Source organism: Paroedura picta, chromosome 1 (genome assembly GCF_049243985.1).
Source record: "Paroedura picta isolate Pp20150507F chromosome 1, Ppicta_v3.0, whole genome shotgun sequence".
NCBI classification, from domain to species: domain Eukaryota; kingdom Metazoa; phylum Chordata; class Lepidosauria; order Squamata; family Gekkonidae; genus Paroedura; species Paroedura picta.
Window position 1 is genome coordinate 165,619,748 of NC_135369.1, and position 26,867 is coordinate 165,646,614.

Consider the following 26,867-nt stretch of genomic DNA (forward strand, 5'->3'; position numbering starts at 1 on the left):
ATCTTTTCTGCTCAGCCAAAGCTTTATCCAACAGGAAGCCCAGGTCTAAAAGCACCTTCAGATTATCAACCTGCTCCTCTAAGGAGAGTGTAACCTCATCCACAAAAGGAGACAACTCAATTCCTGGGTAAGATCTTCCCCCAAACCTCTTCTACCCAGGGAGGGCGGTATATAAATTGAATGAATGAATGAATGAATGAATGAATGAATGAATGAATGAATGAATGAATCGAGAATTGGAAGTATATTGCATGTGGAAGCCACTGCCATGCTTTTCCCTCCAACTAGACGGAAAACTCACACACAAGCAGAAATTGGCATACCTACTTAAGCCCTTTGTACAGGAACCAACATAATTTATCAGAACTATTCAATGATAACACCACTAAAAACTCAGACTATGTAAAGATGAATGCACAAGGTCATGTACACCTACTTGCATGGAGGACTTTCACACCAGTCTTCTTCCCTGTGTTCCTGTTGGCTCCAAGGAAGAATCTTCAGTACACCTTCTTTGCAGCTGTTACAAAAAATACATATATTTACAGGGCACTCAATTTTCTTAAGGTTTGTCAATTAAATATATACGTAGTCCAAATGTCTATACTAAGCACATGACACTAACAGTGAATCTTCTTAGAATGTCACTGAGGAACTCAATATTGGAAGAGGAATTTCATCTACTTATGTAGACTTCATGCCCACTAATCCAGGGGGCTGCTCCATCCCCAGAAAGATGGGCTCCAACTCAGTGTCTTGTATACAACAATTTTAGTTCACTTTCTGCAAGTTACACATCCTAATCAAGAGGAAGAACTGGGGGGGGGGGTGTTACATCCTGCTTCTTACTAGCCGAAGGAGTCTCAAAGCATCTTACAATTACCTATACTTCCTTTCCCCACAATAAACACCCTGTGAGGTAGGTGAGGCTAAGAGAACTGTGACTGGCCCAAGGTCACCCAGCTGGCTGCAAGTGAAGAAGTGGGGGAATCAAACCTGGCTCTCCAGATTACAGGCCGCCATTCTTACCCACTACTTCAAGCTGCCTCTCAAAATAATACATAATGTTTGGTGCATTAATTTCACTATAATGTTCAGGCACACCAGCTAGTCCATTCTGAGTCGTCAGCCATTTGGACTGAAAATTGGTTTTATTTTGCGGTCCAGTAAATGATCATTATGTATTTTAAATCCACTCTGCAAATGTATGTTCTGCATGTATTTTTGGATGGCTACTGTTTTCCTCAGTCCCACCTGAGTCCTGGAGATAGAAGCGAGCAACAATTCTAATGCAAAACAAACTTAAAGAGCAATGCCAAGTGCTTGTTAAACATTATAGCAGAATTACAGGAGGATTGCTGAAGCATTGCAAATCCACTTTGAGTTTCAGAAATTTCAGTTGGTACATTTGCTTCTGCTCTTGATGTACAAACAAGCCAAAAAACGACTTCTCAGTAACTCAAGCCTTCACAGCTGCCCATAATGAAAATTAATCAGGTACAAGCGCATCTCATTACAATTTTCAATGCCACTGTGGTGTTGGCAAAGTTTGTTTCTTTTAAAATTTGGGGAAGTTGAACAAAGTTATAAATGGCGAGACATGTGTAGGCGCATACCCAACCATACCCAACCATGCTCCAGTAACCATGCTCCAGTATATTATTTGCGAAAACTGACACCCTTGTTTTGTGATTCCAAATTATTCTAGAAAGCTTTCAGCCTCTTATTCACCATGAACATTTCTTACGTGCATCCCTATTCATCTAAAAACTGATCATATCAAACAATGTAAAATAGCAGAGTCAGGGAGCATATGTTTGCAAACAGAATATGACACACACACACACACTTCAAGACACACACTGTTGCCTGTTCAAAAAAAGGTTTATTTCATTACACTGTTTGGGAATAACCACTGTATAGCATGAAATACCAATGTGTTCCTTCACAAATTACATCACCATGCAAGATTTATTCATTGCTGTACACTCCTGCAATCCAACCGTCTCTATTAACTTATGAAGGACATGATTTCAAGAGATGGGAGCGAGAGCACCCTGGAATTCGTCTATGTAGCCTGCTTCTGAGAATCCCAAAACCCAGCTATTAACCAGCTTGGTTAGGAGTGCAGACCTAATCTGGCATGCCGGGTTTGATTCCTCCCCTCCCCCACATGCAGCCAGCTGGGTGACCTTGGGCTCACCTCTGAACTGAGAAAGCTGTTCTGACTGAGCAGTGATATCAGGGCTCTCTCAGCCTCACCCACCTCACAGGGTGTCTGTTGTGGGGAGAGGAAAGGGAAGGGGAACTTTGAGACGCCTTTGGGTAGAGAAAAGCGGCATATGAGAACCAACTCTTCTTCTTCTTCTTTAAAATATGGTGCCAATTTAGAGTCTCAACTGATAAGGCAAAGTAGGAAGGGCTTCATAGCAAGCAGACAATATTAATTTTGCTATCTCACATTTGCCAGAAATTATTGTTGTTAGGTGCGAAGTCATGTCCGACCCATCGCGACCCCATGGACAATGATCCTCCAGGCCTTCCTGTCCTCTACCATTCCCCAGAGTCCATTTAAGTTTGCACTGACTGCTTCGATGACTCTATCCAGCCACCTCATTCTCTGTCGTCCCCTTCTTCTTTTGCCCTCAATCGCTCCCAGCAGTAGGCTCTTCTCCAGTTGCCAGAAATACAGCAGGCCTATTATTCTGGGAGCCAGCTGCCACACACCAATTTAACATGATCCTCTATCATCCTCTCAACACCTCCCTGGCAGTCTTCAAGCAGCAGCTGGGCAGATACTTATTCTGGATGCTTTAGGGCAGGGGTAGTCAAACTGCGGCCCTCCAGATGTCCATGGACTACAATTCCCAGGAGCCCCTGCCAGCAAATGATGGCAGGGGCTCATGGGAATTGTAGTCCATGAACATCTGGAGGGCCGCAGTTTGACTACCCCTGCTTTAGAGTGATACTGCACTGAGCAGGGGGTTGGACTCGACGGCCTGTATGGCCCCTTTTAATTCTAGGATTTTATACATTCCTTCCACGTTCAAAAGATGGAAACACATATAATTTAAAAGCAATTAAATCAGCAACACAAAGATGCATGATTTCCTAGCACCTGAATACCGGATGTAAAATTTCATAATAATAATAAATTATAATTATTATTAGTCACAAGCTTGAACATTTTACGTAGAGATCAGAAAGCCAAGCCTATTTTTGAATCTACACGAACAGAATAAGTATTTCTAACAGTGCTGGTTGCCCTTTCACCTGTCTTCAGAGGGAGGCTCTTATCTCTTTAAGGCAGGGGTAGTCAAACTGCGGCCCTCCAGATGTCCATGGACTACAATTCCCAGGAGCCCCCTGCCAGCGTTCGCTGGCAGGGGGCTCCAGGGAATTGTAGTCCATGGACATCTGGAGGGCCGCAGTTTGACTACCCCTGCTTTAAGGACTGCAATGTGCCACCCAGTCAACTTAAGTCCTCGAATTCCTGCATGTCCCATTTAGACCCCAATGGTTGTCGGGATTCTCGCTTCCCACATAAGAAGTCCAAGTTCTTTAAAGAGAGCCATTTATAACACTTTCTTCTCCTCGCTTAAAAGATATCATTTCATAGTCTGTCCTCGAGGGTTTGCAGCTTCAAATAGCCAAGGAATCCATAGCGGTTCTTTGCGAGAAAGAGATAATTATGCTGCATAAATTAAGCACAACGTTCTGAAACGCCAGTTAGGAAGCATATCAAATAACTGATTAAAAGCACCTCAGGCACCAGAAAGTGAGAACAAGTCTACCTCAAAGTCCAAAACATGTTAATCATGAACATTTATTTATCGTTTCTATTAGCTTCGCACCCCCAGTTTCAAAAATTAACCTACTTGGGTGCCAGGGAGCTGTGCAGCCCAAGTAACATGATATTTAATGTTTGTCCCTAGAAGATGCTCTGCGCGGGCCGAAAAACGCAATGGACATTCACAATTGTTGTTTAGCCGTGAACATGTCACGTAAAGCAATCTTTTATGGTAAAAGGCTTCATCATATAGTGCAGGGTAGTCAACCTGTGGTCCTCCAGATGTCCATGGACTACAATTCCCATGAGCCCCTGCCAGCAAACGCTGACATAGGCTCATGGGAATTGTCGTCCATGGACATCAAGAGGACCACAGGTTGACTACCCATGATAGTGTATGTTTTTCCAAAGAGGCCCCGGCTGCCTTGATGAGGGCAGAGCTTGGACTTCCCTGTTTTAGAGCTTGTGATTATCTAGCCCTGATAAAATGGTGGAAAAAGAATATACTGTCTACTATAAACTCTTTTAGCCATCAGTGCTTTAACTCTGCCATAGAAGTTAAAGGCCCACTTTCTACCTTCATCGATGGTATTATTTCACATCACACTGTCCCAGATGATTTATTAGCAGAATTAGGAAATAATAAAGACCTAAGAGAGTGGGTTTTCTTCCAGGATGCAAAAATTGACAGATCTTTAATTGTGCAGTCCAGGTATGCTCCGTGGTTAAAGATCCTTAAAAAAAGATCACAGCAGAGCCCTGGTTCTGGGTAATATAAATGTGAGCAAGCTAAGGGTAGCGTTTTCAGCCCTGAGATTTCAGTCAATGCCCTCTTCTGTTCTGACTGGAAGATATGCCCAAATCCCTCTTTTACAACGTCTCTGGGTTTGTGGGAACCCAGTAGTTGAAGATCTGCCACACTATCTACTGGAGTGTCCATTTTACACAGATCCAAGGAGGAAATTTCTAAATAAAATCATTCCAGGGGCATTTTCTTCAGCTCATAAGTTAAGGCATTTCCTTTCCGATACAGAAACATTTGTGACACAAAGGGTTGCCACCTTTGCTTTGGCCGCAAGAAAGATTCGAGCTGGCCTTGTAGCAAATACTGTGGGCTAATGAGCAGAAGGAATGGGTTAATGTATGTAATTTTTATTGTATCTGATTTTGCGATGGCCTATGGCCTAGCGCAATAAAGTTCGACTGACTGCTATAGTGTATGTTTTTACTTCAAATGTGCAGTGCTTTTCTATATAAAATGTAAGATGCACACACGAATACCTGCATATATCACATAGAACTAGAGTGCCAAAATAGACAATTTTCTATTGAACGTATGTATATTTTTGTATAACCTACAAAATAGCCCCAAGATACAGATGGAAGTGAATATTACACGATTTTCAAGACTTAGAAAACTGCAGTTGTTAGGAGCTACTATGCTAAATGCATTCAAGCTGCCTTGATTTTCAACAAACTCACCTTCAAATAACCTAGAACTATTCTATTCAAAACAGCAATTCAGAACCAATTCAGAACTCTTCCAAAAATATACTATTTCAAACTATGAGAGACTACGTGACAGAATGTTGCTCTATAATATACACACACATGGTTTTAACTTGGCTATCTTCCTGAAAAAGCACGATATAGTCAGTCCTTTATTACTCCAATCAACCCATGCAAAAGAGTGCAAGCCACTGAAGAACATGGAGAAGACAAATCCAGCAGCTGCAAAGTCTGTATTATTTTTATTTATTTATGTTTACATTTATAAGCCACCCCTCATGAGCCTGTCATCTCAGGGCAGTGTACAGTATAGCAATATATCCATAAAACATATAAATATATTTGTATTAAGAAGCCAGCATGGTGTAGTGGTTAACAGCAGCAGCTTCTAATCTGGCAAGCCGTGTTTGATTCCCTGCTCCTCCACATGCAGCAAGTTGGGTCACCTTGGGCTCCTCACAGCCCTGATAGTGCTGTTTTGACTGTGCAGTAAAATCAGAGCTCCCTCAGCCCCACCTACTTCACAGTGTTTGTGGGGGGAGAAGAAGGGAAGGTGATTGTAAGACACATTGAGAAAGTGCAAAATGGGGTATAACCACCAACTCTTCCTCCAAGGTTACTCTTTTCTTCCAATATAGAGGAAATGTTTATTCTGAGGCATGCATTCTGGTCTGAGGCGTGCAGTCCAGGCATTGTTTTATCATACAGACCAATTATGCATGGTGATGCCTAGCAGTGCGGCAGCATTCCCTGCTGCTTCCCGAGTATGCATGGGGCATGAAATCCACCAACTGCCCCGGAGTTGTGCATGGGCACGCATGCACAACTCTGGGGTGGGAGAGATCCTATGTACCTCACAGCAGCGATGGCGGCATGTGGGGGGGGCACAGCAATTTCACCACAGGATGATGGGATAGTGGCATACCGCCATCCCTCCATCATGGGGGTGTAGACATGCACCATTTGACTCCGCAGCACCGTGAAGCCGAACAGGATATGTTGTGTCCCGCAGGCCTGCCCTGCCTGGGCCTCTGATGGCCACAGCAGCAAGACAGGGAATGTGGAACAATCCGCAATCCCTTGCCAGGAGCCAGGATGGCGGCAACATTGTGCATATGTGGGGATTAGCCCCACTACTCTGCCGCCGCCAGCTCGGCCTTTCTGCCCCGTGCATAATCGGTCATAATGAACTGTATCTAACCTGGACCACACACTTAACATTTCAGAAACAATATGGCAGAACTCTTACAAAAAGAGACCAATTTGAATCAAATTTAGCACATATGCCCCTTAAACTACCCCCATAGGGACCTCCATTTTGATCCCCACTTGAGGATGCATACATTTAGAAAGGGAAGGTGGTCTCTGTCAAACTAATATTAAGTGGCAGAAAGTCATGCAAGGGCACAAAGGAATTCAGGATAGCTCCTCCATGGCCCATTATGCACGGAGTGGAAAGTCTGCATTCGGGATGGAATGGTGGCGGCTAAAATCACCAATTATGCACGCTGCAGGCGGCAACCGGGTGCAGAGTCAACTTATGCCACTGAAAAAGCCACATTAGCGAGATGCGGAAGAAAGTGGAGCTTCCTGGGACCATGGTGCAACCAAAAGCGGCTCCGGAGTTTCTGCGTGCATAATCGGATACTCTGGGTTTTGCCGCCGTTATGTTCTGTCCCGTGCATAATCGGTTTGCTTCGCTTCTTCCTCCTCCTCGTTCTCCATGCCACCGTTTCAGTGGCCGTGCATAATAGGTCCATGAGTCATGCAAAGCCCATTCTAAAGACAGACAAACAAGGCCATTTCTCCCCAGCATCTAGGAGACTTCTCCATGAACATTTGATCTTAATTAATGTCCTATATCTTGAAGTCAAAAAGCAGTGAGCCAATTCTGGTCATTTCCCCAATATCTTAAAATCTGGACATGACAAATTACTGTATTTAGTCACATCAAATACCCATTTTTATTGATTTATCTATTTTATTATATCCTGCCCCCTCTCCAATGAATGGCACTTGGGGCAGTTAACAGAATAAAAACAATGCAAAAGGTACAATAAATAAACTTACAAAATATAAACCAATGAAAAATCTATCCCAGTCATCAATATTTGCTTAGATAAGTTAGGTAACTCCCAGTCTTCCCAAGGGAAGATACTGTTTGATACTTTTAATGCAAAAGGAGAAAACTGTGTTTATTTAACCTGAAAGATTTCTTTTTAAGTTGTCCACAATAAATGTTCACACATTTTTGTAACCTTTTACACAGACATCCAACCTTTGAGGTCCTAACTACTTCCAGCTAGGGTTTTTTGTTCTATGTAAAATTCCTCCCCTCTTTGTTCTTTGTTTTCAGGGATGGTAAAAACAAGACAAAAAAATATCCAAAATAATAAACTTTACTTAATTAAAATAATTATTAGTTAAGTTTAAGCTAAAATTATATTTTTAAACGCTGTCTCCTTAACAACCTTATGGTGGGGGCTAATCTATATCAGGCAGACTGATGTTTTGTGGGGGGGTTTCTCGATCAGGGAAGCCAGCATTCCCTCGATGTTAACTTCCTTGGCCTCAACCACAGGCCTCATGGAATAGCTCTGTCTTACAGGCCTTCCAGAACTGATACAAGGTCCCGGAGGGCCCTGATTTTACCAGGAAGAGCATTCCACTGGTGAAAGACAGTTTTACTTATTTCGAGCCAGAGACCCTGAGCAAGTGCTGGTCACTTGATCTAAATGCTCTTTGGGGAGTATCGCAGAATAGGTGTTCCCATAAATAAAGTTGTTCCAGACCATTAGGGCTTTAAATGTAAGAATCAAACCTTGAATTTGATTTGGTCTCCATTCTAGAGACAGTGCACCTGAGGAAGCACTGGTGCAACATGAGTATTTCTGCCTGCTTTGCTCTGCTTTCACCCATCTGGCCAGTTTCACCTTACCAGAGCTGCTTCCTTGAGGCCAAAGAACAGGCTTTTTACGTTTCTGCCTCCCCACCCACCTTTAGTCTTCCTATATGGGCAGGTAGCTTGTTAGGGAAAGGTGTCAATTTTTTTTCACCAATAAGTTTCCTTTCCCATTCCATAAACTGCCATTTGACTTTGTAACCCGCGTATATAATAACCCCCTTTTTTGGAAAAGCTTATTCCCCCTAATTTTTTTGAGTGTTGGTCTGAATTTTGACTTTCGTATACACAAAGTTACATGAGCCTCTTATGGCGCAGAGTGATAAAGCAGCAGACATGCTGTCTGAAGCTCTGCCAATGAGGCTGGGCGTTCAATCCCAGCATCCAGCTCAAGGTTGACTCAGCCTTCCATCCTTCCAAGGTCGGTAAAATGAGTACCCAGCTTGCTGGGGGGTAAACGGTAATGACTGGGGAAGGGAATGGCAAACCACCCCATATTGAGTGCCATAAAAACACTAGAGGGCATCACCCCAAGGGTCAGACATGACCCGGTGCTTGCACAGGGGATACCTTTACCTTTATACACAAGGTTATGATCTCAAATATATCTTACCACCCAATACATGCATTTTCTCTGTGCTAGCAAGGGGACACTTTTACTAAGTTACAGGACCTGCAAGTGAATAGCAATTAGGGTGACACTAGTCACATTTCTGTTAAAAAGGCTCCTATGTAGCACAGGTATACACAGGCTGCACCAGATCATTCTTATGAAGAAGAAGAAGAAGAAGAAGAAGAAGAAGAAGAAGAAGAAGAAGAACAAGAAGAAGAAGAAGAAGAAGAAGAAGAAGAAGAAGAAGAAGAAGAAGAAGAAGAAGAAGAAGAAGAAGAAGAAGAAGAAGAAGAGGAGGAGGAGGAGGAGGAGGAGGAGTTGGTTGTTATATGTCGCTTTTCACTACCCAAAGGAGTCTCAAAGAGGCTTGCAATCGCCTTCCTTTTCCTCTCCCCACAACAGACACCTTGTGAGGGAGGAGATGCTGAGAGAGCCCTGATATTCCTGCTCAGTCAGAACAGCTTTATCAGTGCCCAAGGTCACCCAGCTGGTTGCATGTGGGGGAGTGCGGAATCGAATTCCGCTCGCCAGATTAGAAGTCCGCACTCCTAAAAACTAACACCAAGCTGGCTCTGATCAAATCATGCTTAACGTTATGTGCACTAAATTTTTTGACTGAGTCAAATACTCAAAATACAATTCCTGCTCACATTATGAAGTTCAGTACAAGAAGGGCTGTAATACAATTTTCTTCTAAATATCTGAATCTGTCCAGAACATGCAAGAGGCACAGCACCAAACCTTTCTTCCAAAAGGAGGGGAGGGTAGTGTCTAGTGAAAAAGAAGGATGGCTTCAGTTGTATCATCTGCAAAATAAAATATACACACCGCAACGCTCATGACTGCAGCTCACAGGGTGTTCTCAGCAAGAGTACATTGTGAGAACTGGGTAAAGAAATCACTTAAGGTTTTGCCATCCTTTCTTCCTGCAGTCCGTCATGCCGATTTCCTTGTAGTTATGTCAAAAAGTAAAACCATTCTGCCACTGCAGAGAAGCTCAGCATGTGATACGAAGATGACAACTATTATTGAGCAGTCACATAAAGCCGGCATGTAAGTCACAGAATGAGATCCGTCTACAAAAAAATAAGACACAGTAGAACTAAAGTGTTTATATTAAGCTTGCTGTGCTCCTTACATTAATTCACTGCTCCTCACTATAGAATATGGAAAAAAAGTTATGTTGCTTTGCAAAAGAAATGCCAGGATTTTGGGGGTGGGGTGGGGTGGAAATACCCTAGAGGATTAGAAGAATTCTTTCTTCTTTTCAAATCCATCGTGGTACCAACACAAGAGAATATGGACTTGAATGTCAAAATCACACGCAAAGAGAATCATTCCGTAATGTGGGGGTTATATAGGAATGATTTTTTTCCTCCACATCTATACCAGACTTAAAGTAGCTGAAGAGTAATTACTCCCCTAAGGAACCATAGAGTAACAGGGAGAAGAGAAACTTGGTATAATTACCAAACTTCAATTCCCAGGATTATTTGAGAAGGAGCCATGACAGCTGTCGCAGCAGGCTATTACTCAAGAAAGAGATCCCCAGGAATGAAAATGACAACCAAACACACTGCATTCACACAAAGAATGATTCAGAGATCATTTCAATAGTTCACCTACATGCTCATGGGTGCTGTGCACGTTTATACACATAGAATCATAGAGTTGGAAGGGATCTCCAGGGTCATCTAATCCAACCCCCTGCACAATGCTGGAAAACAGGGTTGCACTTACCTGTAACTGTTGTTCACCAAGTAGTGTTCTGTGCAGTTCACAGAGCCTGCCACAGAGAGGAGCTATCGCGTTTACTCAGGAAAGAACTCCTCCCAGGAGTGTTATCCCCCTACCATCTTGAAGAGTGAGAAGATATTTTCCGCCCAAAGGTCACAGGACCTGGGAGGGGCTAGCACTCCTCCCTCAGTTCTCTTCCATTGCCGCCACTTTATATGTGACCTATGGTACCCAATTGGGTCCTTACAGAAGCTATGTGCTGCTTGAAAGAGTGCAATCAACATTTTTGAGAGATCTTTATAAAACACCTAACTGCGCACCAAATGTTGTTCGACGCCAAGAATCTGGCCTTCTGAAGGTAGAAACCCGTGCCTGGCTGACAACCATCAATTACTGGTTAAAAATTTACCTCCATCCTAAGGGACTAATCCCTTTTTTAGCAGTCTCCTCGCAATTCCCATGGAATAGTAAAATCATTGGAAAAATCCAAACTCTGGGCCTCGATCCGAACCATCTAATAGAACTTGGCCTTTAAAAAGCCAAAGCTGCCATACGGCAACATCTTTTTGATATAGATTCTCAAGAGGAATTCTCAGTTCTTCCTAGAATCTATAGCCGTGGTCCCCAACCTGCGTGCCGCGGCCCGGCGCCGGGCCGCAAAGGCCATGGCGCCTGGCCGCGGCTCCCTCTCCCCGCCCCCCCCCCGCAGTAAAAAACTTCCCAGGCCGCAAGTTTGCGGCCCGGGAAGCTTCTTACTGCGGGGAGGGCGGGGAGAGGGAATCAGGGTGCGGCCCGATCCACGGGTGCGGCCCGCGGGCGCGGCCGGGCACGGCTCGCGGGCGCGGCCTGATCTGCGGGTGCGGCCCGCGGGCGCGGCCGGGCGCGGCCGGGCGCGGCTCGCGGGCGCGGCTCGCGGGCGCGGCTCGCGGGCGCGGCCCGATCCGCGGGCGCGGCCGGGCGCGGCTCGTGGGCGTGGCTCGCGCGGTCCCTGCGGGCGCGGCCCGATGCCCTGCCGGTCCCCAGCCTAATAAAGGTTGGGGACCACTGATCTATAGCACTCTGAAAGGATGGTCAGGAAATACTCCAACTCCATATCTTACAAACATCTCAATAGTAAAATACCATTGGGCCTTCTCAAGAGCATGTTTTAACTCATTACCCTCAGCCTCCCTCGAGGGCAGGTTTCTCAATTGTCCGCTGGATCTAAGTGTATGCCCCTGTGATAACTCCCGACCTGAGACAATTTCACATATTATACTGTCCTTTTTATGAAAGCATCCGAAAATATCTAATCCTACCTTTACTATCCCGCTACACTAGACATTCATCTTTATCATCACATAATAGTGACACTCTAGTTAAATTTTTGCTAAGGGATAAAGACCCACTTATTTCAAAAATGGTAGCAAAATTCCTTTACATCTCTACTAGAATTAGATCGAAAAGAATGTCTGAACGATAGTAATGGATAGACCATCTTATCACTTGGGTTAATGGACTGCTCCAGAAGATGTATTGATTCCTTGTCCCTGCAGCTAACTTCCTTGAGGTTTCTTCCCCCTTCTTCTTTACATGTTATAACCTTTCCCCCCTACCTACAACAACATATTACCGTATTTGCCGGCGTATAAGACGACTGGGCGTATAAGACGACCCCCCAACATTTCCACTCAAAATATAGAGTTTTTTACATTACATTACAGTACTATGGGCAGCTATTTCTATCCCAACTGAAGTGCACCCGGCTTATAGGACGACCCCCCCACTTGGAGGCATGTTTTTCAGGGGGGGAAAGTAGTCTTATACGCCAGCAAATACTGTATTTGTTCCCATCAATACATTGTTTTTAACATTGTTTTATTATCTTTGTATTGATTGCAGTTTGTATTGATGCATTATTTATATGGGTCAATTGACCGAATAAACATACTGTACTGTACTGTATTAGTACATTACTGTACTAATGAGCCTCTTGTGGCCCAGAGTGGTAAGGCAGCAATATGCTGTCTGAAGCCCATGAGGTTGGGAGTTCGATCCCAGCAGCCGGCTCAAGGTTGACTCAGCCTTCCATCCTTCCGAGGTCGGTAAAATGAGTACCCAGCTTGCTGGGGGGTAAACGGTAATGACTGTGGAAGGGAATGGCAAACCACCCCGTATTGAGTCTGCCATGAAAACGCTAGAGGGCGTCACCCCAAGGGTCAGACATGACCCGGTGCTTGCCCAGGGGATACCTTTACCTTTACCTTTACTGTACTGTATGTGACCTATGGCATGTCCTCAGTGGGGACTGGAGAGAGGGATGTGTGAATGCATAGAACGCCACTCGATGAACAACAATTACAGTTAAGTGCAACCCTGTTTAAATCTTTGTGGTGTCTGTGCAATGCCACATGGAAGATTAGCAAGATCGTTCACCATGGAGGAGGGTGTGGGCATGGTTAGCCAAATAGTGACTGCAGTACTGCTCTTCCCACAGCAGCGTCCTGCCTGTCCAAGATGTCTACGGAGTAATGTTGGACAAATGTTGATGGCATGGACCACGTCACTGCTTTACAAACGTCATCCAATGGAAGGCAGGAGTGGGAACCAAGTCCTCCTGGGCCAAAAGGGGGTTAGAAGAATGTAGTATGCACATTCGTCCTTGATCTTCACTAACACGCTGTTTAACAAACCTAAAGTTGGGAATGCTTGGCACAGGGATCCTGACCAAACCTTCTGGAAAGCATCTCCAAGAGAGTTTAACCCTAAACCTGCCTGAGAGCAAAATTTTGTATTGCTCTCTGTAGCGAACAGATCTATCCTAGGCCTGTCCCACTGATTGAATATGGGCTCTATATTCTGGTCTCCGATGGATGATTCATGAGCATCGAGGTGGTGTCTGCTCAGTGTGTCTGCTGATGTGCTGGATGTCCCTGCTATGTGAATAGTGATCAATTGCACTCTGTGTGTTATTGCTTGTTGCCAGATCTCTATGGCTTCATGGCATAGGTGGGTCGAACCTGTCCCGCCTTGCTTGTTGATATAAAACTTTGCTGTCATGTTAGCTGTGGTGATAAACATGTGACAGTCGGAGATGACTCAGTTCAGCTCTGCCTCTTGTCCCGCAGAGCTGCGCTGCCACCTGGAGCACCTGGTGGGAGACTGTGCTAAACTGGAGGCACCGCTGAAGCGGCCGGTGGCCGAGCGCGGCCGCCTGCAGGAGAAACAGCAACAGTGCCGAGGCCCCCCTCCCCCCACGACCAAGCTGCTCACCCTGCTACGACCCATGTGAAAAGGTCGTTCGACCCCCAAAGGGATCCCGATCCCCAGGTTGAGAACCACTGGTCTAGGCCAATCTACACTGGCTCCCAAACTGTTTCCATACACAATTCAAGGTGCTGGTATGGACCTTTAAAGCCCTGTAAGTTTTAGGATTAGCATAGCTAAAGGACTACCACTACAGTCATCTTCCATGGTGTCTGACATTCCCTCAGCAATCCCTTATTCATGCCCTGTGTTTCCATTGTTGCATTAATATTTTTGCATGTGTATTTTAATTTTGGTTCTAGTTGTTTTAATGACATGTTGTCATTTGGTTTTAATGGTTTTAAAACGTATTTTTATCATGTATGTTTTTGCTGAAAACAAGTTCACCATTAAAAAGACACCTACATACTTCCAGCTTGCTAAAATACACACACAACACTGCTATACAATCCTTTGAAAGCAACTCTGCTCTCAAGAAAAGGCTTATACAAATGGGGAAAAAACAAGAGTCAAAGGTGACATTTTAGACAGGAGGCATCTTATACAACTGAGGCATTCAACCCTTCAGAACCTTAGGAAAAAAGTACAAAAAGAAGAAAAAGATTTATGCATAAAGGAATTTACCTTAAAGGAAAAGGTGAGGAAGCACACCGTAATCAAAGACAACATTCTGGCCAGAGGCTTTAGAATTCAATTTCATTAGCACAGGCATATAAAATTAATTCTGAGAAAGCGGTCTCTGATCTGCCCTCAATCACGCATCCTCCAGTAATATCCTGACTGGACTACAGCTGCACATCTCCAATGGGGCTGACTTCAAACAGCATTCAGAAACATCAGCTTGTACAGAATTCAACAGCTAAAGTCCAAGCTGTCAAAGTCGACTGATGACCCATCTTGAGATCCCATAAAAGAAGATTTTATTGGATTTGCAGAACGGGTTTACAAAGAACAATGACATGAACATTGCCGAAAACGTGGAACACAAACAGGCATCATACTAAATAGTCTTTTGGTTCCTTGCAGTCATGGCATCACTTGACAGCTGTCAACGTCATAGACAGAGCATGACATGGGTGTTGCATAGGCATGTCTTCTGAGGTTCCCACTGGTTAGATGCACCCCTTTTCCCATGGCTGATACCCCATGGTTCTATCACTTTCCCAGATGGTGTAACCACCCAGCCTGTTTAGATAGGCCGCAGCTTTCCATACAGTTGTACTGGTGGATAAGAACTATAACAACTGTAAAGATAACACCAAGTGCATATGTGAGCTAATGCTCCCCTCCAAGGATATTTATACTTAAATCCTGGTTATACAATCTATGGTTCACAACTCTAAAAACTCTAATGTATTGGTACCTAAACCTTAATGTGACTAAGTGAATACATGATTAAATGTCAATAACGACCTAGCCCATGAATACTACTATAACTTTGTTATATAAACATGTGAATATAAACAAGTTACAACTATGATGTGATTATCATATACTTAACCAAACACAACAACCAAACCATGCATGACTGTTATGCAGCTGAAAGAACTAACGAGTCTTAACCTATAAAAGAACAATATAGAATATGTTTTATAATGATCATAGAATCATAGAATAATAGAGTTGGAAGGGACCACATGGGTCATCTAGTCCAACCCCCTGCACTATGCAGGACACTCACATCCCAAACAACAAATGATAAATGCTTACTGGAAGCTCCAGGAATACCAACCCAAACCTCTAGACTGGCTTCCCAATCTCAGCTTTCAAACACCATGTTCCTACATCCCATCCCACCCATGGGATCATAGGATATCACTGGGCTTGAGGGCCTAGTCAAAACAGCCATGGAAAACTACTGAAAAAATTATAAATATTCAAATAATCTTAATAGTTATTGTTTTTAGGAATGCCGTCTCTCTTGGCTCCCAACCTCCCAGACTGGGAGACAAAGCCCATAGGCCCATTGAAATCACAAAATATACACCATACAATGTTAGATCTACAACAATAGACCTAATGCATCTTGACCCCAAAATGGCTGTTCCTCAGAGGTGTATTCCTGAACACACTCATGATACAGTGGATCAGGCTTCTCAACTGGGGTTTTGTGAAACCCTGGGTTTTCTTAATGACCCTGGAAGGGGTTTCCTGAAGGGAAAAAAGTTGAAAAAGGCTGCAGTAGAGAATGCAGCCAGTGAGATTTAAAAAAAAACCACATTCTATTATCTATGCATAACAAGATCAATAAAAATGGAACTGATAGAAAAGTCCAATTATCAAAGGTAAGTCTCCTTCTCCATGGCTGCTAAAAAGTTCTGGTGTGTGTCAGCAGCTTCTGTGCAGTGACCATTTGCTTTCATACACTGGGAATGCACATTGGGAATGCACATCTGCTCATGGTGCCCCTGCCAGCAGGTTGCAAAGGTGCTTTGCAGCCTACCTTGGACCTGGGTAACACTGGCATAAGTTTGGGAAGTAATGACTGGCACCATTTGCGGGCTTCGCCTTATTGCCAATTTGGTTCCCCAAACAGCACACACTACGAGTGAACTGGCATTACCCAAATGCAACAGGGAACGCATCCAGCACACTAAAAGCTGTGCTTGGCCACTGAGCCAATAGCTGAGGCATCAGGATGGGAGCAAGGATCCCACCGCTGATGCACAGTGCTGGAACATAAGACCAGGATGAAGAGTAGATAATCTTTCAAAGGAATGACTGAAACAAAAAAACGAGGAGTGAAACGGAAGGAGGAGCTGCTGGCTGGAAAGCCTGCACGCCAGTTCTGCAAAGAAAGACTGAAACAATGACCTGAAGCAGTCACCATGGATGGCATTCGATCACTTACATTCCCTATTGTATTGGAGGAAAGTGATGCTACATCACCATCTAAACCGGTGGTTCTCAACCTTCCTAATGCTGCGACCCTTTAATACAGTTCCTCACGTTGTGGTGACCCCCAACCATAAAACTATGCAAGTGTTCTTTCACAGTAATTAAACCGAAAACGACCAATGGTGTGAAGATCCATTGTTCATGATTGTATATAAATTGTTTTTCCCCCCGGGGGTTTTCAGTTCACTTCTGCCTCTTGTCCCACCATGCCAGTCTTGCTCTTTTCCGCTGCTCCAGACAGTCGAATGCTCTATCTCCATCTACCCCGCAAGGCTGTTGTGTGCATGCCCCCCCCCGGCCAAGCTGCTTGCCCTGCTGCGACCCCTGTGCAAGGGTCGTTCGACCCCCCAAAGGGGTCCTGACCCCCAGGTTGAGAACCACTGACCTAGACCCCTCCACTATTTCAGAGGTCACTTCCTAGTAAAGAATCCTGAAACAGATTGGCTGCAGTGAACATCGTCTCAGGAGAACATGATCCCCAACAAAGCACACCTCAGCAACAGCACTGAACCAATAAAGATGTCTGAAGTGGGCCATATTGCACTGCCGTTGCCTCTTCATTGGTCAGTAAACTTAATCCAGATTTCACAATAAAAATGAAGCTGCTATTAGGAGGAGACCAAGCATGACAAGACTGAACTCCAGACGGAAATCCGAGAAAGTGGAGACAAGGAAACCTACACAAGAATTGGTGTCTTAAATGCGGTTATAAAGCTACAACCATAACTGTGCTTTCCAGTAAAGTTACCGCTGCTAAGGGAGCCATTCATTTGAATTGCCTGACTTTGGTGAGACGACTATGTTGCCCATAACAAAACAATATAGTCGCTTTTTCATGAAAAACAAGAACAACAGAAAATTAAGAGACTTTGGCTATGTATATTTCTCATTACAAAGGGCATTATTTTTTCCCCCAAAGATATTACCTCTAAAACTCAAAGAAATAATGTTCACCATAAAAGCAAGAACTCTGATTGTCTCAGCGCAACAGAAAAATTATACCCCTCCATCCTGTGCATCACAGCCTTGGCTCTTTCTGCCACTTTCGTTAAAGGAACAGACTTTTAGGGGGTGGGGGAATGCCATCATTTATCCAGAAAGTAAACGCTGCCTTCTGGCAATCAAACAATAGCTATTATCAGGAGGAAGGCTAAGAGAAAGAGAAGGTTACAAAAGATGACAACAGGCTGACAGCCAAACGATAGAGCCAAAGAAACGACTATTGAAAATGCATGCCAGCCTTGAACTCCCATCAGAAGCAGGCCCATTTTTCAAAATATTTATCTTCTGTCAGCCTTTCTCCACACCTGCTCTCTCTGTGATTCGACTGTATTGATCCTTCTGGCAAGAGCAAACTGAACCTTCCCTGGCTCACAGGCAGATTACCACTGCCAGCCATGTTGGCCGCTTTCCCCTTCCGGGTTTTCTGTTTCCGGAAAGGGGGAGGGGGTTGTGGTTAGGGGCGGTGGCTTCTGGGTTTGATTTCACACTCCTCTGCATGCAGCCAGCTGGGTGACCTTGGGCCAGTCACTGACCTGTCAGAGCGTTCTCATCCCCACCTACCTCACAGGGTGTCTGTTGTGGGGAGAAGAAGGGAAGGAAATTGCAAGCTGCTTTGAGAACTCCTTGTGGTAAAGAAAGGTGGGGTATTAAAAAATAACTCTTTGTCTTTGAATATTGCTACTGGGAAACAGTGTCCCCCACCTCCACATGTCCCCATGGCCTTATGGTGCTTCTGTGCCCCATCTACAGTTTCCCCATCTCCCATGCCATTGGTTTCAAATTTGCTTTGTTGTGATGGTCTTGGAAAGATTACGGCAAGACCAAGGTGGTATCCATATGGAAAGGGAAAGTCTACGTCTTCCCAGTCCCACCTACATCAGCATTATTTTCCCTGCTGCAATTGCCTGTGATGGCTTCCCCCAAAACATTCCTCCCTTCTCAGATCGCAAACTTCAAACCTCATATGATTTACTCATGAGTAAACATTCCCAAGGCAGAGGCTTTTCCTGGCTGCCTTGGGTCCCAGAGGGCCAGCAGGCGGGCTGTTTCTGGGCCTATTGTAGCCCCCCCACCTCCAGAAGACTCACAGAGGCTGCCCCAACTCCCCTCCCTTTCCTCTGAGTTGAAAGAGGCCCTGAGGCCAGGGCAACTTACTGGCAGAAGGGTGTGCTCTGAGGCTGGCTCCCCTGGGTAGCATACTTCTAAAACCGGATGGAAGTTGGAGGTGGAGAGCTGACCTCTTGTTAAGTCCTTAATGGCTGAGGGATGCCGCCTGACTGGGGCTAAGCTACTAGGACGGACCATTCCTGGATGAGGGCCAATGTTTACACATGAGGCTGGCTCCTCTTCCACCCAGCAAACTTCTGAGACCGGAAGGAAGCTGGAGGTGGAGAGCTAATTGATTATTAAGCCTTTCCTGGGGGAGGACTGCCTCCTGATTCGCTCTAAACTACCTGGCCAGGCCATTCCTGGTGAGGGCCAATCAGGGAGTGGGTGAAACGTCAATTTTGGATTTTATAAGGTTTACTGATACTGATGATGATACATAACAATCCCACGGCTATCACATCACAAGGAGAATAATTTCTGTTGCAATAGTGTAGGCAGGGCATGGGTGCTTCGGACCGCTTCAGCCAAAAAATGTCCGAAGCAGCAATTCTGGTGTACCAGCCTCCAGGGGGGACATGGAGACCCGCTGAAATCACACAACAGCAAAGAGAGATCACTTCAGTTCCCCTGGCTAGGGTTCGCCTGCCTCGGGGGGTGTGCTTAGTAGGACCATGGGGTACGCGGTAAAAGGTTAACTTCCTGGGTTTTGGCACAGGCCCCAGGTCAAGTCAACCACCACTCCTCCTACAGCCTACAGTCACAGTTGTCATTTCCTTCTCTTTGGTTAGTCCTTGTGACTGCCCCCATATCAACTGAGCGGCCACATACTGTGCCTACGATAAATACCCTTCCCACCTCAATCCCATGATAGAACAGCTGGACTTTTACACCTTTAAAAGTAAGCATCTTTTTTTATGGAATGACACTAGGACCATCTGTATCCCAAGACCTTCTTGGTAATAATGGTAATAAAAACAAATATCAGAAACAGAAACGCTAAAACCAGTGATAAACCAAAATAGTTTTTGCTTTTAGGGAAAAATAAACATGGACCCTTTTTCAGTCTGTTTTTGGTAGCCTTTCCATCCGGCCTTTTCCTGGGTTTTTTATTATGGGCTGCACCGGCCTTCACTGTAGGTCACTGGCTGCAACATTACATAATGGCATGTGAACTACAGTGTCGAATGTGATTTGCTGCACAATTCCACAAGGTTTTTTTCATTTGGTGAACTGAGGACCTCAAATGCAATGTAGCGTCAGTTTCTTACATGATGATCCAGGTGGGACCATGGAGCACGTGATCTTCATCATAGAAGTCATTCCCCAAAGAGAATTTAGCTGCAGCAAAAAGTTTCTTTTCAACAGGAGATACCAGGGATCAAACTTTCTGCATACTAAGCAGATGTTCTACCACTGAACCACGGGCCCTCCCCACAGATCCATCATGGTGGCTTCTTTGAGAGCAGTAAAAGAGAAAGAGGGCCAACACTTCAACACAATTTTAAAACGCCCCGTGTTCCATTCCCCAAAAGATATGATGCTTCACTGTTTAATGAAAAGAACCCAAGTCTCAGTGTTGGGAAATTGCTGTCCATAAAGTTTTGACACATATTTCCAGGACAAAACAATTTGGGGAAAATAAGGAAAGACATTTGCTTTTGGCTGTATATGCAAATGCTCAATTTTAACATGAAAGAAAATCTGTCATAAAAAGTCAGTGCAGGCGTAATCCTTTGCAGCCTGAATGTTCCAACAGCCAAAAAATTGCTGTAAACTAGGTTTTAGATTTCAGGTGGCCGGGAAGGGCATTTTCTTTCTTAAGAGCAGCCTATATCAAAAGAAAACTTAAAATGCACTTGACTTTGTACTTTTGAAGACAGCGTTGTCAGGGAGGGTAGTTTGTTTGATTTATATACAATATTTCTTTAAAAGCTACTTAGCAACAAAATAACATTCATGAACTAAATTTTGATTGGGTTGTTTAATTGGCTGTTTGCAAGAATGACAGAAATTGGCTGTACTGCCGTAATCTTCCTTCTCCATTCAGACCACATTAGTATTCCCGTATGTGACAATGCTGCATTCCAAGATGTAAAAAATATGCTGTTAAAAGGATCCTATAAACTTACTTTAAAAGACTGCAACTCAATTGAAGCAAGAAGCTATCATGGACTGAATTAGGCTGTATAAAATCTAATAAAAATCTTATAATTTACACTGGCAAACACTTCTTCCTCTGGAAGGTTAATAATGCTTTAAAACCTGTTATCTTTTAAAGCCTGCACATTCTTTGGAGGAACCGGGAGGGGATCAGAACAGGAAATAAGAGCTTAGAAATAAGGATTTTATTTTGAGCCATTACGTATGCTGAAAATTACAACATGCTGCACCTACACCCTAAATGAAATAGTATAAAAGTATTTTCCAAGGTGTCAGGCTAAGGAGCCCTGTAAGTTAGGGCATGGTTAAATGTTAAGTTTTTTTACATTTGCCTTTTCAACATTGGCAAAACTCAGATTAAAAAGGCTTGTAATTAGTGTAGAATAAGGGGGCACACATATACATGTGCATGTGCATTCCAGAGGCTATGGCTCTTCATGTTTATCTTTCAAGTACTACATAACCCCTGATAAAAAGTTAGCCACAATTCCTGGGTTGAGAGGTGAAGCCTGAAAGAAAGAAAGAAAGAAAGAAAGAAAGAAAGAAAGAAAGAAAGAAAGAAAGAAAGAAAGAAAGAAAGAAAGAAAGAAAGAAAGAAAGAAAGAACATGGAAAAGTGAATATCAAGAGTAGTTTTGGCTTATTTCTAGTGTAAACTATGGAAGAGCAATCTAAAATGTCGTCATTCAACATATTCAAAATGGCCAGGGATTCTAATTTGGGGGGAGGGGCATCATCTGGGCATGGAATTGGGATCACTATGGTGGGTTGGTTGTTATTTCTTATTTATTTATTTTTATTTATTTGACTTCTATACTGCCCTTCCATATGGCTCAGGGCGGTTTACATACAACATCATAGGGGGATACAGGGAACAAATCAACATACAACATAGTCAGATACAACAATAACAATCCAACAGTGGTTCTAAACAACACAACTTCAGTGATCCCAACAACAACAATATAACAAGAACAGAAACTTAGCTAAAACCCCTAGAGAGGTCAGGCTGGTTCAGGCCATGGAGGGGAAGTCTGAGGGGGACCTGTGGTCGGTCTCAGCCCAATGCCTGGTGGAGGAGCTCCTTTTTGCAGGCCCTGCGGAACTATGGGAGTTCGGGCAGTCAAAGCATTTCTCTGTTCATGCAATGTCACAGGCCCCTTTCAGCTGCCTTGGTTGACCTAGATTAGATCAGTACCACCATCTCTGGCTGGCCGCATCTCTGTCAGGCCAAGGAGAGGCCTTCATGTCACCTGACACCTGGTTCTTGTAACCCGAGTTGCCACGCCAAGATTTGACTATTAAGCCACAGCCAAACTACAGGAAACAGAAGGAGGAGGAAAAAAAGATGGTCCCTTCTCAGACAGGATTTGCAGTTTCCCCATGAGCTTGATGACCCGTTTGCAGACACCCATATGCCAGTCCTACCTGACATGTTCAGGCCGATATTTTAATACTGCATTCTGCAGGGGGTAGGACTAGACAACCCTGGAGGTATCTTCCAACTCTATGATTCTATGATTCCCAGCACAACTAACCCTGTTTGCTAGCAGATTCAGACTGCACAGTATTCAGTAGGCATCATAGGACATAATGTCCATCACAATTACAATAAAGCAGCCATGAAGTAAATCTATCCCTCATATACTGATTTGCATGAAATTTTTTATACAGCTGCTAAAACCATATAACGATTTCGATAAAGTTCACTGTACCTAATGCAAAAACAAAAGGACCAAACAGCCCTTTTGAGATTACATAGAAAAAGCTGGTACTGAGCAAAAGTATAAACAAACAAACAAACTGCCAGAGACTACTTTTATTTAGAAATCTTGTAAAAATGGTTGGAGAAACACAGGAATTAAATTCCATATATACTCGCATATAAGCCAAGTTTTCCAGCACAGTTTTGAGCACTTAAAAGATCTCCTCGGCTCACAGGCGGGTAACTGATTAACAGCCTGCCCTCAGCCAGCCAATCGCAGCATTGCATCTGCAACCTGGGCTCTTTGCAAGTGAGCTACTGCCCTCCAGTTAACCTTTGCCTTGAGCTAGTGGCCTCCAGTTAACCTTTGCCTTCTGCAAAGATCTTAAAAAGTAAGCTCTTTGCAAGTGAGCTAGTGGCCTCCAGTTAACCTTGACCTTCTGCAACTAAGCTCTTTGCAAGTGAGCTAATTGCTTCCAGCTAACCATTGACTTTTGCAAATATCTTGAAAGCTTACTGTGACAGCTTGTAGGACATCAATGGTTTGACTGAGGGATCCTGATTTCCCCCCCTTCTTTTCTTAATCACTTCTTCCAAACTATTCTTTTGGTTTCTGGGGGTGGGGTTTGGGGGTGCTTTGGGATTTACTGTTTTTTTTAGTGTTTCTTCTTTTATCTGAGGAGCAGCATTGTTTGCCTTTTCTTCTTGGTGTTGTGTTTCTTTTAAAAGTTCATTTTTCTTTCAGTTTTCAATTTTACAGTTCTTTCTTTCAGTGTTTTATTCTGGGGAGCACTGTAGACCCCAGTTTGGTAGCTGCTGTACTTGTTGTAGTAGGTTGCCAACTTTGGGTACTAATGTTCTGCTCTGGTTTGTTGGCCTGGGGGGCATTGTTTGGTTCTCACAGAGCAGTTCTGTCAGTGCTGTCTCAGGGTATCTGGCATCAAGAGAGGAAGGGAAGGCGATTGTAAGCCGCTTTGAGACTCCTTTAGTTAGTGAAAAGCAGGGTACAAAAACCAGCAGCTATTCTTCCTCTTGTCTTTTTTGTATTTGTTGGGAAGGAGGCTGGATGGGAAAGACTGTGATGATTGAACATGGATTAAGCGCTTAGACCACCCTGTAAATTGACCAGTAGCCTGCTGCATTCCCCCCCCCCCTTGGCTTATATGCAAGTCAATAAGTTTGCCCAGATTTTGTGGTAAAATTAAGTGCCTCGGCTTATATGCGGGTCGGCTTATATGTGAGTATATACGGTAATTATCCCCTGAAGGAAAAGAAGGGATAAAGATACACAAGAAACTGGGAAGATTTGTTTTGTTGCTTTTAAGAGCAATATAAAACTTACAAAAATCATAAAACCATGGAGGAAAATACATGGAGATTTGGGTGGAAATAAATATACATGCAAAACTAACATCTCTATCAAATTAAATTGATTCTGCTGCTCTAGCAACATAAAATGCCTAATTTATAACTTAGTAGTTTTCACTGACGAATTAACAGAATTTAGAAGAACAAATGCCTTAGTCTTCTAAAGGAAACATTTACAAATATGTCCACTAATAAAGCAACAGAAGCTGCTAACTGATGCACCTTGTGCTATCTTAGCACATTTCACTTATTTAAAAAAAATCATAACCATCTTTTTTATTAAGAGTTTTGCTTTTTCAGTGCTATAGCCAATCTCTGTCAAAGTTTGTACTTTGGCAGCAATGAAGTGATGATGATGATGATGATGATATATTCACACACTTCAATGAAAAAATACTCAATCGTGAACAAAGGTAATCATATTACCGACAGCTAATAATGCCATGTTTGGAATGAAAACATAGACCGTTTATGAACTGGGAACTTCACTGCCCCAGCTCCTGTGCAGGAGCAAAAATCGGGGGCGGATGAGCTGCACCAGGCCAAATGCTCCCCCATGTGGGTGCAGGAAGAGGTGGGGCAACCTGCCACGACTAAAACTCCAGCCTGCAGCCCGGCATGAAACCTCCAATGCATAAACGGTCATAGATATGTTTCCTGAAACCTAAATTAAAGGGGAAATCAATGGTGTGTGCAAGTAGGGGCTGTTCCATTCTCTTCTCAGTATGGGAAGAGCTCACACATCTTCACCAAGTGTTATTTATCAGGCACCATTAATGCATATATTTTTCAGGAAAAAAACACAAAACCAGCATGGGTGCCTCTCAGCCGTGGAAGGCATGTACAAAAGTACCGAGCAGAAATAATAACAGGCTAAAATACAAAAGATCACCATGTTTGCTTCAAAACCATCTTTTAAAGATAAGAACTTAACGTCAGGTGATTATGCAGAGACCTTTTATGTCTTTCCAGGTCTGGTTTTTCAAGCTTCCAGCAGTGTGTTTCAAGTCTATTTTTTACAACCGATGTGCAAGCGTACAACAACTTCAAACAAAAAGTTATTTTAACTGTAGCTTTTAAGGACGGCTATTCCCCTGCAGAAGCACCTGCACTTACCTTCTGCAGTGAAACGTTTTAGACAGACTGGATTTCAAAAGGTAGGTTGACCCATCACTATTTGGAGGGGGAGAAGTGCTACCCCATTGGTTGACCCAATGCTGCAACACCAAATACCAAATTAACATTTCAGAACTGCCGTATAAGCAGAAAGCAGAAAGCAGAAACCAAAGAGGACAAGAACAATACACCTAGGTACTTCAGGAGTGTAAGCAAGCCATATGGCTCCAAGCATCCAGAGAAAACAAGCAATCCGATCTACATGGATGCGGTGGCTTTTTGCAGCCCAAGAAAACAATTGCCTTTCTACTACTACTACTACTACTACTACTACTACTACTACTACTACTACTACTACTACTACTACTATACTTATTGCCTGCCACTCACATTTCTGGCCCGTGGCGGGTTACAAATTCATCTAAATTTAAAACTCCATTAAAAACTCTACCGGACGTAACAATATACATATCAGACTCCAACAATAAAAACCGTAACAGAGAAACCCCTCTAACCCCACCAAGAACTAATATAGGAGTGCAAGGAGGGACACTGATCTCCAATAAGTGTATGCTCTTAACACTGGGGGGGGGAGCCCGTTAGATCTACCTCGCCACGCTGGCCTCAACCGTAGACCTGGCAGAAGAGCTCCATTTTGCAGAAAGCCGGAAGCTCCTGTCGGTTGATCTCTTATGACTTCTAGTACAGCTCTAACTCTGGCTTCCTGTTAAGCACCATTAGGGCAGCTGGATCCAAGCTCAGGATCACATGTTCCTCTTCTTGAGAAAAATCTCTCCTTCTGAACCGCAGTGACAAGAATTGCCAGGTCAGAGTTTAACTGCTGTTTATGCTACTCCTTACTTCCATTAAACCCAAATACGAACCCCGGCACAAAGAACAAGAATCCAAAACCTGGTTAGCATTCATGGAACATCAGCATGGATCTAAGCGGTACATTAAAGCCACTAAGACGGGTGAGGAGATCATTTAAGCGAACGCTTTAGAAAAAGTAGCCTTCACATTCCTCAGGCTGCCACTCAGTTTCTTAATCGTGGCTGCCTCTCTGTTCTTCTGTCTGCTGTCCACTGAAACCGACAGAGCAAAGTTTAGCTAGAAATCCATTTACTGAATCTCTCAAGCTGCACAGGCATTGCTTTTAGACTGACTCTTTCAGAACACTAATTGCTACTCAAGAAGAAGCTGGTTCTTATAGGCCCATTATGCACGGGGGGGGGGGGGGGTAGCGCGCATTCGGGGTGGAATGGCGTCGCCTAAAATCACCTATAACGCACAGCGCCAGATGCAACCGGCTGCAGATTCGGTGCAGGCCGCCAAAAAAAGCTGTGTTAGCAAAACACGGAAGAAAGTGCAGATTCCGGAGGACTGGGGCGCAACCAAAAGCGGCACTGGGGTCGCCGCGTGCATAATTGGTTACTCTGGGTTTTGCCACCGTTGAGTCCTGTCCCGTGCGTAAGCAGTTTGCTTCGGTTCTTCCCTCTCCGCGTTTTCCACGTGACCCAAAATCACCGTTTCGGCGGCTGTGCATAATGGTCCATACCCAACTTTTCTCTACCACAAGGAGACTCAAAGCGGCTTACAATCACCTTCCCTTCCTCTCCCTGCAACAGACACCCTATGAGGGAGGGGAGGCTGAGAGAACTCTAACAGGACTGCTCTGTGAGAAAAGCAGTATCAGGGCTGTGACAAGCTCA

General features: G+C 44.0%; 1 protein-coding gene across 2 annotated transcripts in view; it reads right to left on the bottom strand.

Moving 5' to 3' along the window:
- Window positions 1–26,867, bottom strand: part of NBAS (NBAS subunit of NRZ tethering complex) — a 221,377-nt gene that overhangs the window by 138,619 nt on the left and 55,891 nt on the right. For both annotated transcript variants that reach the window (XM_077310978.1, XM_077310987.1), the window contains exon 22: window positions 437–520. In XM_077310978.1, the coding sequence (XP_077167093.1) occupies window positions 437–520 (84 nt within the window). The remainder of the gene's footprint in view (window positions 1–436; window positions 521–26,867) is intronic.